General features: G+C 35.8%; 2 protein-coding genes across 2 annotated transcripts in view; both read right to left on the bottom strand.

Moving 5' to 3' along the window:
• Positions 1-12067, bottom strand: part of mphosph6 (M-phase phosphoprotein 6) — a 97376-nt gene that overhangs the window by 34189 nt on the left and 51120 nt on the right. The window lies entirely within an intron of this gene.
• On the bottom strand, positions 3706-11020 carry irx5b (iroquois homeobox 5b). The gene is given in 5 exon segments (XM_054620802.1): positions 3706-4080; positions 4083-4230; positions 8803-8874; positions 9181-9515; positions 10763-11020. Coding segments are annotated over 5 exon segments (1188 nt in total).

Here is a 12067-nt window from a genome sequence, read left to right as displayed (position 1 = left end):
TAATCAATAAGTGACTGAAGCCTGATTGATTTCACATCAGGAGAAAAGCTCACAGTTCATCTCTATATCACCATAAAGTCTTTAATAAGACTCAATTCAATTCAATTTATTTTGTAAAGCCCAAAATCACAAATCACAAATTTTCCTCAAAGTGAACTCTTTACAAAAATAAATACTAAATTACAAAATAAATAAATAAATACTGTAAACTGAAAATGAAAATGAATACTTGTGTTATGAAATAAAAAAAGATAATTTACAGCCAGTACTTATTGGAGTACTTTAAATATTCTGACATAAGAAGTCTACTTTCAGACTGCAGTGAAAAAATTCCTTCTTCCTTTCTGGAGATTTGATATGAACTCGAATCATTACACCTTAAAAATGTTTTATATAAAATAATAATCTCATGTTTAAATGTTGAGATTAATATGTTTTATTATATAATCTCATGTTTAAATGTTGAGATTAATGTGTTTTATTATATAATCTCATGTTGAACACCTGATAAGAAACCAGTATTTCCAGATAAATGTAGTGAAGGACAGTCCCACAGATTGAAATACTTACACTGTGTACTCTAGTACTCCACTGTAGTACATTTACAGCCGGCAGATGAACATGAATCACCACGATGTCCAGAGGTTCACATCCTCCTCGTCCTCCTGAACATGGAACATGGAACATGGAGCCTCTCAGCAGATTAATCTCACGGAGCTCACACTGATGCTCATTCTCTGTTTGTGGCTGCAGGATCAGCTTCAAAAGAGAAGAGCCTCCGTCTGAAATCTACAACTAACTCCTCAAAGATGCCCCAAGAAAATGTAAAGATGTGAGAGGAGTGAGACGTTTAGGCCTCTGAGCTGCTGATGTTCTCCGGATGGATCTGAACAGCTTCCATGTTTTCTGCTGGTGTTTGTCGGAGCGGATTAATGCTTCTCCTCTCCACCTCCTCTGAGGGTGAGACGGGCTGATGTTGTTGTGAAGACCTGAAGCTCTCTACGTGTTGTTAGAAGATCAACCCTTTAGATGTTAAAGAGAACCACTCTCTGGTTTACATTACAGACGGGTTCCTCTAGAAACAACGTTTAATCAACTGATTTACAGAGAAGTGAGAACGTTTTTAAAACATTACGTTGTCTTGGGCCCCTCGTTCCTCGAAGCTGTGTTGATCAGGGGCAATAGATCCTGGTAGGGTATCTGGTAGGGTATCTGGTAGGGTCTCTGGTAGGGTCTCTGGTAGGGTATCTGGTAGGGTCTCTGGTAGGGTATCTGGTAGGGTATCAGGTAGGGTATCTGGTAGGGTCTCTGGTAGGGTATCTGGTAGGGTCTCTGGTAGGGTATCTGGTAGGGTCTCTGGTAGGGTATCTGGTAGGGTATCAGGTAGGGTATCTGGTAGGGTATCAGGTAGGGTATCTGGTAGGGTCTCTGGTAGGGTATCTGGTAGGGTCTCTGGTAGGGTATCTGAAGACAAAGTGGTCCCAGTGGAGGACCAGACCAACAACTATTCACTGACTCTTTATGAATCCGTCCAAAAATCTCCATGGAGGTGCCGGTAAAGACGGTGACCTCAGTGGGCCGACCCCGGCATCACAGACCAGCTCTAGGAACGTGAAACATCACCTCTAGTTGGGCCCACCTCCACGCATAGCACTGGGTCTGGAACCAAAGTCCTAGAGAGGACCTGGACTCTGTTCTTCTCCAGGGTTGTCCAGGGTGAGAGGATACTAACGAGACAGTGTTGGAGTTTTCCTTCAGGAACGAGACAGTCGCCTCTATATGAAAGAGATTATAGTTCTGCTGAAAGACTTCAATACTCATGTGGGTATCGATGGAGAAACTTGAAGGAGGGTGATTAAGAGGAACCTGATCTGAACCTGAGTGGTGCTTTGTTGTTGGATGGATCAAAACAAACAAGCGGTTCATGAGTGTAGTTGGTACCAGAACACGTAAGCCAAAGATCTATGATCCACTTTGTGGTCAAACCATCAGATCTGCGGCCGTATGTCTCGGACGAGGCAGGATGTTTGTGATTGTCCATCTGTCCGTCCGTCCGTCCGTCCGTCTGTCTGTCTGTCTGTCTGTCCGGTTCATTCTCATTATAAGAGACCAGATATCTCTGCAACGCCTGGAGGGTTTTAAGGGACAAACTGAAGACTTTATAAGACTGTATATGCTAATTAGCATATGATCGGACTGCACGCCTAAATTAACATTTTGACATGTTCAGATCGTATCAGATTGATTTTAGAAAATGTGGACAGAAAAAAAACATGGAATTCCTTTTTTGTAATTGGATCCAAACCACATTTTGAGTTGGTTTTAAATGTGATACCAATCAGATTTGCTAGAGATGCGTCTCCGTCTGAATCTCAAATCAGATTGTGTCTTTGGCAGCCGGTACTTGTTGGATGGCTCCACACGTCTCACAGTGAAGCTATGATTCAAACAGGTGAACATCAGCCTCCTCCCTCTTCATGTAGCACACCTGTCAGTGAAGCCGTGTGACCATTAACGTGTTTAAATTAAAATTCAACATACCTTTCTAAATATCAACCAAATTTCAGAACAACAAAGTCTGAATGAAGCAAGAAAAACATCCACATGCTAACAGGCTAACAAGCTAACAGGCTAACACCGATTCTAGTGTCGGGAACACGGACCAATGAGACGAGCTGGAGCCCCCATGTGATCTCTACAGGAAGTGTATTCTGGTCTGAGGCTCACTTAGGACAAAAGTTCAAACATGGCAAAAATCTTAAAAGTCTTATTTTTAATGCGTGGAGAGAAAGTTTGAACAGAAATCTTCTGGTTTTATGATTAATTTAGAATAAGATGACCTGTTGATGTTAAAGCAGCGATTCAAGTTGAGTTTTGTTGAAATGAACAAACAAACTGTCAGATGGTTTCAGTTTCACAAACCCTTTAAGAAACACAAAGTGATAATCATATGAAAAGTTCAAATCAGCTCAAATCAGCTAGAATCAGCTAGAATCAGCTAGAATCAGCTCCACCTCCTTCACTAACATGAAAACACAACATTTGACATTAAATGTACACCTGGCAATAATATAATCTGAATCTGAAATAACAATGATTCCTTATGACATAAATAATTAAATTCACAAAATAAATCGATTGAAAATAAAATAAAAACAATAATTTAAATCCTAAAACGTATTTAAGAAAAGTCTAAATTATTTATTGATTGTATTTATTCTGCAGGAGCCTTTTAATGTATTTTCACTCAGACATTTGCTCTTTATATATATATATATATTTGAGGGGAATGAGATGATAAAACCAGTTCAGCCTGAATAAAACCAGTTCAGTCTGAATAAAACCAGTTCAGTCTTTAATGAGACTTCATGTTCTCTCCAGAAACGCAATACAAAGATTACATCATAGAAAAACCTCTAAAACTGAATAGCTGTGTTTGGAAATGGAAGTCTGTGTGACGATCCCAGTAGCACCAGTGATCCAGGTTTAAAGGGTTTACTGGTCCCAGTAGGTAAAGAGTTCCAGGTTTACTGGTCCCAGTAGGTAAAGAGTTCCAGGTTTACTGGTCCCAGTAGGTAAATAGTTCCAGGTTTACTGGTCCCAGTAGGTAAATAGTTCCAGGTTTACTGGTCCCACAAGGTAAAGAGTTCCAGGTTTACTGGTCCCAGTAGATGAATAGTTCCAGGTTTACTGGTCCCAGTAGATCTACTGGTTGGTCTGGTTCTGGCTGTGTGGTTTTCCGTCTCTCTGCAGCATCGTCTGGTTTAACCCGTTCAGCTGTGAGCCGGCGGTTAGAGGCCTCAGAGGGCCGAAGCCGGAGTAACCGTGGAGGAAGGGGGAGGGGTAGTAGAGGTGTTGGGGGAGGGAGGGGGAGGGGCTGTGGGGGAACGGCGTCCGGGATGGGTCACATGACCCTTTACTCTTATCTGAAGAGGTGGCGATCTCAGCCAGAGACCACAGTTTGGGTTTAGGGGCCGGGTTCCTCTGGATGGCGCCGCAGGAGTCAACGAGTTCTTTAGACGGCGGGCTCGACGGTCTGACCGTCAGCGGGGGGGCGTTTAGGGGAGGGATTGTTGTGGCAGGGGGCCGGGGACGAGGGCCAGCCTCCGGTCCACAGAGTCCTTAAAGTCCGGATTGGTGAAGCTCCGGTCCGTGTCGCTGCTGCTGCCGCTGTCCTCACGATACACCAACACACAGGAGGTCCCCACAGTGGCTGGTAGACGGGCACACACACACACACACACACACACACACACACACACACACACACACACACACACACACACACACACACACACACACACACACACACACACACACACACATTAACATGAGGTCCCCACATAGGCAGGTAGACGGGCTGCTACACACGCGTACGGCTGCTACTTGATTATCGTTTTGATTAATCAATAATTGATTTAATACATCACATATTCAACAAACAAAAAACTAAGATTTATAGTTTATTAATGAATCAATCGATATAAAATCTATTTTGATAATCAATCACTTTGTTTTTTCTCTTAGTAAACTGAATCGACATATTTCATCTTTTTCTGACATTTAAAGACCAAACGACTAACTGATCAGTTCAGAAAAGGATCAACAGATTAATCAATAATGAAATGTATTATTTACTCACCGACAGAGCAAAGGGAAATAATCAGATCTAATAATTCAACACATTCTGCTTCTGACGATCACAGTCATCAAATAAAACATGAATCTGATTTAAAAACTGATTTTAACGTTTTAACGTTTTAAAGTCAACAGGAACTTTTCTTTGATGTTCGTCTCTAAGACGTTAAAACGTTAAAACGTCTGCAGAGCTTTGATTTAAAGATTAGTATAACTTACTTCATATATATATATATATATATATATATATATATATATATATATATATATATATATATATGTAGTTTCTTTGTAATATTACTTTCTTTTTATTACTAGAACACATCTATGTGACGGCTGATTTCTTTAGATTAATTATTTAATATGAACATTTTATAAAAAAATATTTAATGTTATATATTATATTTTAACTTCATCAACACAGAACAATGACCTAATGTAGTATTTTATTATAATGTAATATTTCATTATAATGTAGTATTTCATTATAATGTAGTATTTCATTATAATGTAATATTTCATTATAATGTAGTATTTCATTATGATGTAGTATTTTATTCTAATGTAGTATTTCATTATGATGTAGTATTTCATTATGATGTAGTATTTTATTCTAATGTAGTATTTCATTCTAATGTAGTATTTCATTATCATGTAGTATTTTATTATAATGTAATATTTCATTATAATGTAGTATTTCATTATAATGTAATATTTTATTATAATGTAGTATTTTATTATAATGTAGTATTTCATTATAATGTAGTATTTCATTATAATGTAGTATTTCATTATAATGTAATATTTCATTATAATGTAGTATTTCATTATGATGTAGTATTTTATTCTAATGTAGTATTTCATTATGATGTAGTATTTCATTATGATGTAGTATTTTATTCTAATGTAGTATTTCATTATGATGTAGTATTTCATTATCATGTAGTATTTTATTATAATGTAGTATTTCATTATAATGTAGTATTTCATTATAATGTATTTTATATAATGTAGTATTTCATTATAATGTAGTATTTTATTATAATGTAGTATTTTATTATTATAATGTAGTATTTCATTATGATGTAGTATTATAATGTAGTATTTCATTATAATGTAGTATTATAATGTAGTATTTATTTTATTATAATGTAGTATTTCATTATAATGTAGTATTTTATTATAATTTAGTATTTTATTATATGTATGTAGTATTTCATTATAATGTAGTATTTCATTATATGTAGTATTTATTATAATGTAGTATTTTATTATAATGTAGTATTTCATTATAATAGTATGTAGTATTTCATTATAATGTAGTATTTCATTATTAGTATTTCATTATAATGTAATATTTAGTATTATGATGTAGTATTTCATTCTAATGTAGTATTTCATTATAATGTAGTATTTTATTATAATTTAGTATTTTATTATAATGTAGTATTTTATTCTAATGTAGTATTTCATTATAATGTAGTATTTCATTCTAATGTAGTATTTCATTATAATGTAGTATTTTATTATAATTTAGTATTTTATTATAATGTAGTATTTTATTATAATGTAGTATTTCATTATAATGTAGTATTTTATATAATGTAGTATTTCATTATAATGTAGTATTTCATTATAATGTAGTATTTCATTATAATGTAATATTTCATTATGATGTAGTATTTCATTCTAATGTAGTATTTCATTATAATGTAGTATTTTATTCTAATGTAGTATTTCATTATAATGTAGTATTTTATTCTAATGTAGTATTTTATTATAATTTAGTATTTTATTATAATGTAGTATTTCATTATAATGTAATATTTTATATAATGTAGTATTTCATTATAATGTAGTATTTCATTATCATGTAGTATTTTATTATAATGTAATATTTCATTATAATGTAGTATTTCATTATAATGTAATATTTTATATAATGTAGTATTTTATTATATTATAATGTAGTATTTCATTATAATGTAGTATTTCATTATAATGTAGTATTTTATTCTAATGTAGTATTTCATTATGATGTAGTATTTCATTATAATGTAGTATTTTATTCTAATGTAGTATTTTATTATAATTTAGTATTTTATTATAATGTAGTATTTCATTATAATGTAATATTTTATATAATGTAGTATTTCATTATAATGTAGTATTTCATTATCATGTAGTATTTTATTATAATGTAAGTATTTTATTATAATGTAGTATTTCATTATAATGTAATATTTTATTATAATGTAGTATTTTATTATAATGTAGTATTTCATTATAATGTAGTATTTCATTATAATGTAGTATTTCATTATAATGTAGTATTTTATTATAATGTAGTATTTCATTAATGTAGTATTTTATTATAATGTAGTATTTCATTATAATTATAATTAGTATTTATGTATTTTATTATAATGTAGTATTTCATTATAATGTAGTATTTTATTATAATTATATTATAATGTATTTTCATTATAATGTAGTATTTCATTATAATGTAGTATTTCATTATAATGTAGTATTTCATTATAATGTAGTATTTCATTATAATGTAGTATTTTATATAATGTAGTATTTCATTATAATGTAGTATTTCATTATAATGTAGTATTTCATTATAATGTAATATTTCATTATGATGTAGTATTTCATTCTAATGTAGTATTTCATTATAATGTAGTATTTTATTATAATTTAGTATTTTATTATAATGTAGTATTTTATTCTAATGTAGTATTTCATTATAATGTAGTATTTCATTCTAATGTAGTATTTCATTATAATGTAGTATATTAGTATTTTATTATAGTATTTTATTATAATGTAGTATTTCATTATAATGTAGTATTTCATTATAATGTAGTATTTCATTATAATGTAGTATTTTTAATGTATTTCATTATGTAGTATTTCATTCTAATGTAGTATTTCATTATAATGTAGTATTTTATTCTAATGTAGTATTTCATTATAATGTAGTATTTTATTCTAATGTAGTATTTTATTATAATTTAGTATTTTATTATAATGTAGTATTTCATTATAATGTAATATTTTATATAATGTAGTATTTCATTATAATGTAGTATTTCATTATCATGTAGTATTTTATTATAATGTAATATTTCATTATAATGTAGTATTTCATTATAATGTAATATTTTATATAATGTAGTATTTTATTATCATGTAGTATTTCATTATAATGTAGTATTTCATTATAATGTAGTATTTTATTCTAATGTAGTATTTCATTATGATGTAGTATTTCATTATAATGTAGTATTTTATTCTAATGTAGTATTTTATTATAATTTAGTATTTTATTATAATGTAGTATTTCATTATAATGTAATATTTTATATAATGTAGTATTTCATTATAATGTAGTATTTCATTATCATGTAGTATTTTATTATAATGTAGTATTTTATTATAATTTAGTATTTTATTATAATGTAATATTTCATTATAATGTAATATTTCATTATAATGTAGTATTTTATTATAATGTAGTATTTTATTCTAATGTAGTATTTTATTATCATGTAGTATTTCATTATAATGTAGTATTTCATTATCATGTAGTATTTCATTATCATGTAGTATTATATTATAATGTAGTATTTCATTATCATGTAGTATTTCATTATCATGTAGTATTTCATTATCATGTAGTATTATATTATAATGTAGTATTTCATTATCATGTAGTATTTCATTATAATGTAGTATTTCATTATCATGTAGTATTTTATTATAATGTAGTATTTCATTATAATGTAGTATTTCATTATCATGTAGTATTTTATTATAATGTAGTATTTCATTATAATGTAGTATTTCATTATCATGTAGTATTTCATTATCATGTAGTATTTCATTATCATGTAGTATTTCATGGTGTAGTACTTGGACTGAAGTAAATGACGTATTTGATCAGATAAGATAAAGAAATTACTTTCCATCAGTTTATCAATAATCAGCTTATTGATCTATAGAATGATCTTTGAAGGACCAACTGACAACTGATTGATTAACTGATCGATCTATTCAAACACTGAGTTAAAGTAATGATTGATTAACTAAATGACTGATTAATTGATTAATTGATTGATTGATTATATCTTCAGAGTCTCCTGTCCCTCACCGGTTGGTCTCCTGGTCTCGGGCTCCTCTTCAGCCTTCAGGTTCTCGTCGTCCTCGTCGTTCCTCTCCAGGTCCCCGTGGTCCCTGTGGTCCCTGTGGTCCCTGTGGTCCCCGTGGTCCCTGTGGTCCCTGTGGTCCACGTTGTCCCTGTGGTCCACGTTGTCCCCGTGGTCCCTGTGGTCCACGTTGTCCCCGTGGTCCCTGTGGTCCCTGTGGTCCACGTTGTCCCCGTGGTCCCTGTGGTCCCTGTGGTCCACGTTGTCCCTGTGGTCCCTGTGGTCCACGTTGTCCCCGTGGTCCCTGTGGTCCCTGTGGTCCCCGTTGTCCCCGTGGTCCCTGTGGTCCACGTTGTCCCCGTGGTCCCTGTGGTCCCTGTGGTCCACGTTGTCCTCGTCCTCCTCGTCCTCGCTCCGGTTCCGTGGGGTCCAGGTCATCTTGTTCTCCTTCTTCAGCCTCCGGCGTGCGTTGGCGAACCAGGTGGAGACCTGCGTGAGCGTCATCTTGGTGATGATGGCCAGCATGATCTTCTCCCCCTTGGTGGGGTACGGGTTCTTCCGGTGCTCGTTGAGCCAGGCCTTCAGCGTTGCCGTGGCGTCCCGCGTGGCGTTCTTCCTGTAGGACGGGTCCCCGTAGGCGTACGGACCCAGGGGCCCGAACGGGAGGAAGTCCACGGAACCAGAACCAGAGAGACCAGAGGACGGATCGAAGCCCGGACTCTAAAGGAGAGAGAGACAGGGAACTATGAGAGAGAGACAGAGAGAGAGAGAGAGAGAGAGAGAGAGAGAGAGAGAGAGAGAGAGAGAGAGAGAGAGAGAGAGAGAGAGAGAGAGACAGAGAGACAGAGAGACAGAGAGACAGAGAGACAGAGACAGAGAGAGAGAGAGACAGAGACAGAGAGAGACAGAGACAGAGAGAGAGACAGAGAGAGAGAGAGAGAGACAGACAGAGAGACAGAGAGACAGAGACAGAGAGAGAGAGAGAGAGAGAGAGAGAGACAGAGAGAGAGACAGAGAGAGAGAGAGAGAGAGAGACAGAGAGAGAGAGAGAGACAGAGAGAGAGAGAGAGAGAGAGAGAGACAGAGAGAGAGACAGAGAGAGAGAGACAGAGAGAGAGACAGAGAGAGAGAGAGAGAGAGAGAGAGAGAGACAGAGAGAGAGAGAGAGAGAGAGAGAGAGAGAGAGAGAGAGACAGAGAGAGAGAGAGAGAGAGAGAGAGAGAGACAGAGAGAGAGACAGAGAGAGAGAGAGAGAGAGAGAGAGAGACAGAGAGAGAGAGACAGAGAGAGAGAGAGAGAGAGAGAGAGAGAGAGAGAGACAGAGAGAGAGACAGAGAGAGAGAGAGAGACAGAGAGAGAGAGAGAGAGAGAGAGAGAGAGAGAGAGAGAGACAGAGAGAGAGAGAGAGAGAGAGAGAGAGAGAGAGAGAGAGAGAGAGAGAGAGACAGAGAGAGAGAGAGAGAGAGAGAGAGAGAGAGAGAGAGAGAGAGAGAGGTTGATAACGGCTGAGTCCTGATCTTAATCTTAATCTTAATCTTGATCTTAATCTTGATCTTAATCTTAATCTTAATCTTGATCTTAGTCAGACTAGCGGGTAAATAAAGGGTTAATTGTCACTCAGCAGCTGATCCAGTGAAACCCTCCTTTAATCCACTTAATGTCATTATTATCATCATAAATCTGATTATGTTTCTCCGTTAAATCATTTATATCAGATGTATTTCTTAATTCACATTATTATAATTATTGTTGCATTTTAATTTATTCTGTCTTTCTTTAATTCACATTATTAAAACATTTCTTTAGTTTTTATTTAAATCTTCTGTCTTTCACACTTTATTGTTTTAAATGAATGACTTCATTTATTAATCAGTTTAGATTCAATTCATTGATTTAATTAAACATTTATATATAAAATGGACATTTCTTAAGACAAAACAATTAAAAGCTAATGATATTCATAAAACATTTATGATGTTAAAGTTAAATGATTCACTCACCGCGTAGGGTTCTCCTCCGAACGGGAGGTGGGAGGAGAACCCGCTGGAGGAACCTGACCCACAGTACGGAGCGAAGGCGGACCCAGAGGAGGACCGACCCAGAGAGGAGGAGCACCGACCCAGAGAGGAGCACCGACCCAGAGAGGAGGAGGACCGACCCACAGACAGCAGCCCGGGACCGAACGACACCGACGGCTGGAAGAGGAAGCCCGGAGGAAACGACATGACGGAGCAGGAGAGACAAGTCACATCACAGGAGGAGGAGCAGGAGGAGCAGGGTCCTCCAGACGGGACGGGAGGAGGAGGAGGAGGAGGAAGAGGAGGAGGAAGAAGATGAAGAAGAAGAGGAGGAGGAGGATGAAGATGATGAAGAAGAGGAGGAGGAGGAAGAAGAAGATGATGAAGAAGAGGAGGAGGAGGAGGAAGAAGATGAAGAAGATGAAGAAGAGGAGGAGGAGGAGGAAGAAGATGAAGAAGATGAAGAAGAGGAGGAGGAGGAGGAAGAAGATGAAGAAGAGGAGGAGGAGGTTTCAGAACGGAGCAGCGTCCAGGAGCATCGCAGGAGGTGTTGAGTTCACTTTGAGTGTTTCTACTGCAAGTTTACTACTTCAGCTGCTCCTCCACCCAGAGAGAGAGAGAGAGAGAGAGACAGAGAGAGAGAGAGAGAGAGAGAGAGAGAGAGAGAGAGAGAGAGAGAGAGAGAGAGAGAGAGAGAGAGAGAGAGAGAGAGAGACAGAGAGACAGAGAGAGAGAGAGAGAGAGAGAGAGAGAGAGAGAGAGAGAGAGAGAGAGAGAGAGAGAGAGAGAGAGACAGAGAGAGAGAGAGAGAGAGAGAGAGACAGAGAGAGAGAGAGAGAGAGACAGAGAGAGAGAGAGAGAGAGAGACAGAGAGAGAGAGAGAGAGAGAGAGAGAGAGAGAGAGAGAGAGAGAGACAGAGAGAGAGACAGAGAGAGAGAGAGAGAGAGAGAGACAGAGAGAGACAGAGAGAGAGAGAGAGACAGAGAGACAGAGAGAGAGAGAGAGAGAGAGAGAGAGAGAGAGAGACAGAGAGAGAGAGAGAGAGAGAGAGAGAGAGAGAGAGAGAGAGAGAGACAGAGAGAGAGAGAGAGAGACAGAGAGAGAGAGAGAGAGAGAGAGAGAGAGAGAGAGAGAGAGAGAGAGAGAGAGAGAGAGAGACAGAGAGACAGAGAGAGAGACAGAGAGAGAGAGAGAGAGAGAGAGAGAGAGAGAGAGAGAGAGAGTGGGCGGGACTTAATTGCTTATCAACAAAT

Source organism: Anoplopoma fimbria, chromosome 19 (assembly GCF_027596085.1).
Source record: "Anoplopoma fimbria isolate UVic2021 breed Golden Eagle Sablefish chromosome 19, Afim_UVic_2022, whole genome shotgun sequence".
NCBI lineage: Eukaryota > Metazoa > Chordata > Actinopteri > Perciformes > Anoplopomatidae > Anoplopoma > Anoplopoma fimbria.
The sequence above is the reverse complement of the archived record's forward strand: the minus strand, read 5'-3'. Positions and strand labels throughout refer to the sequence as shown.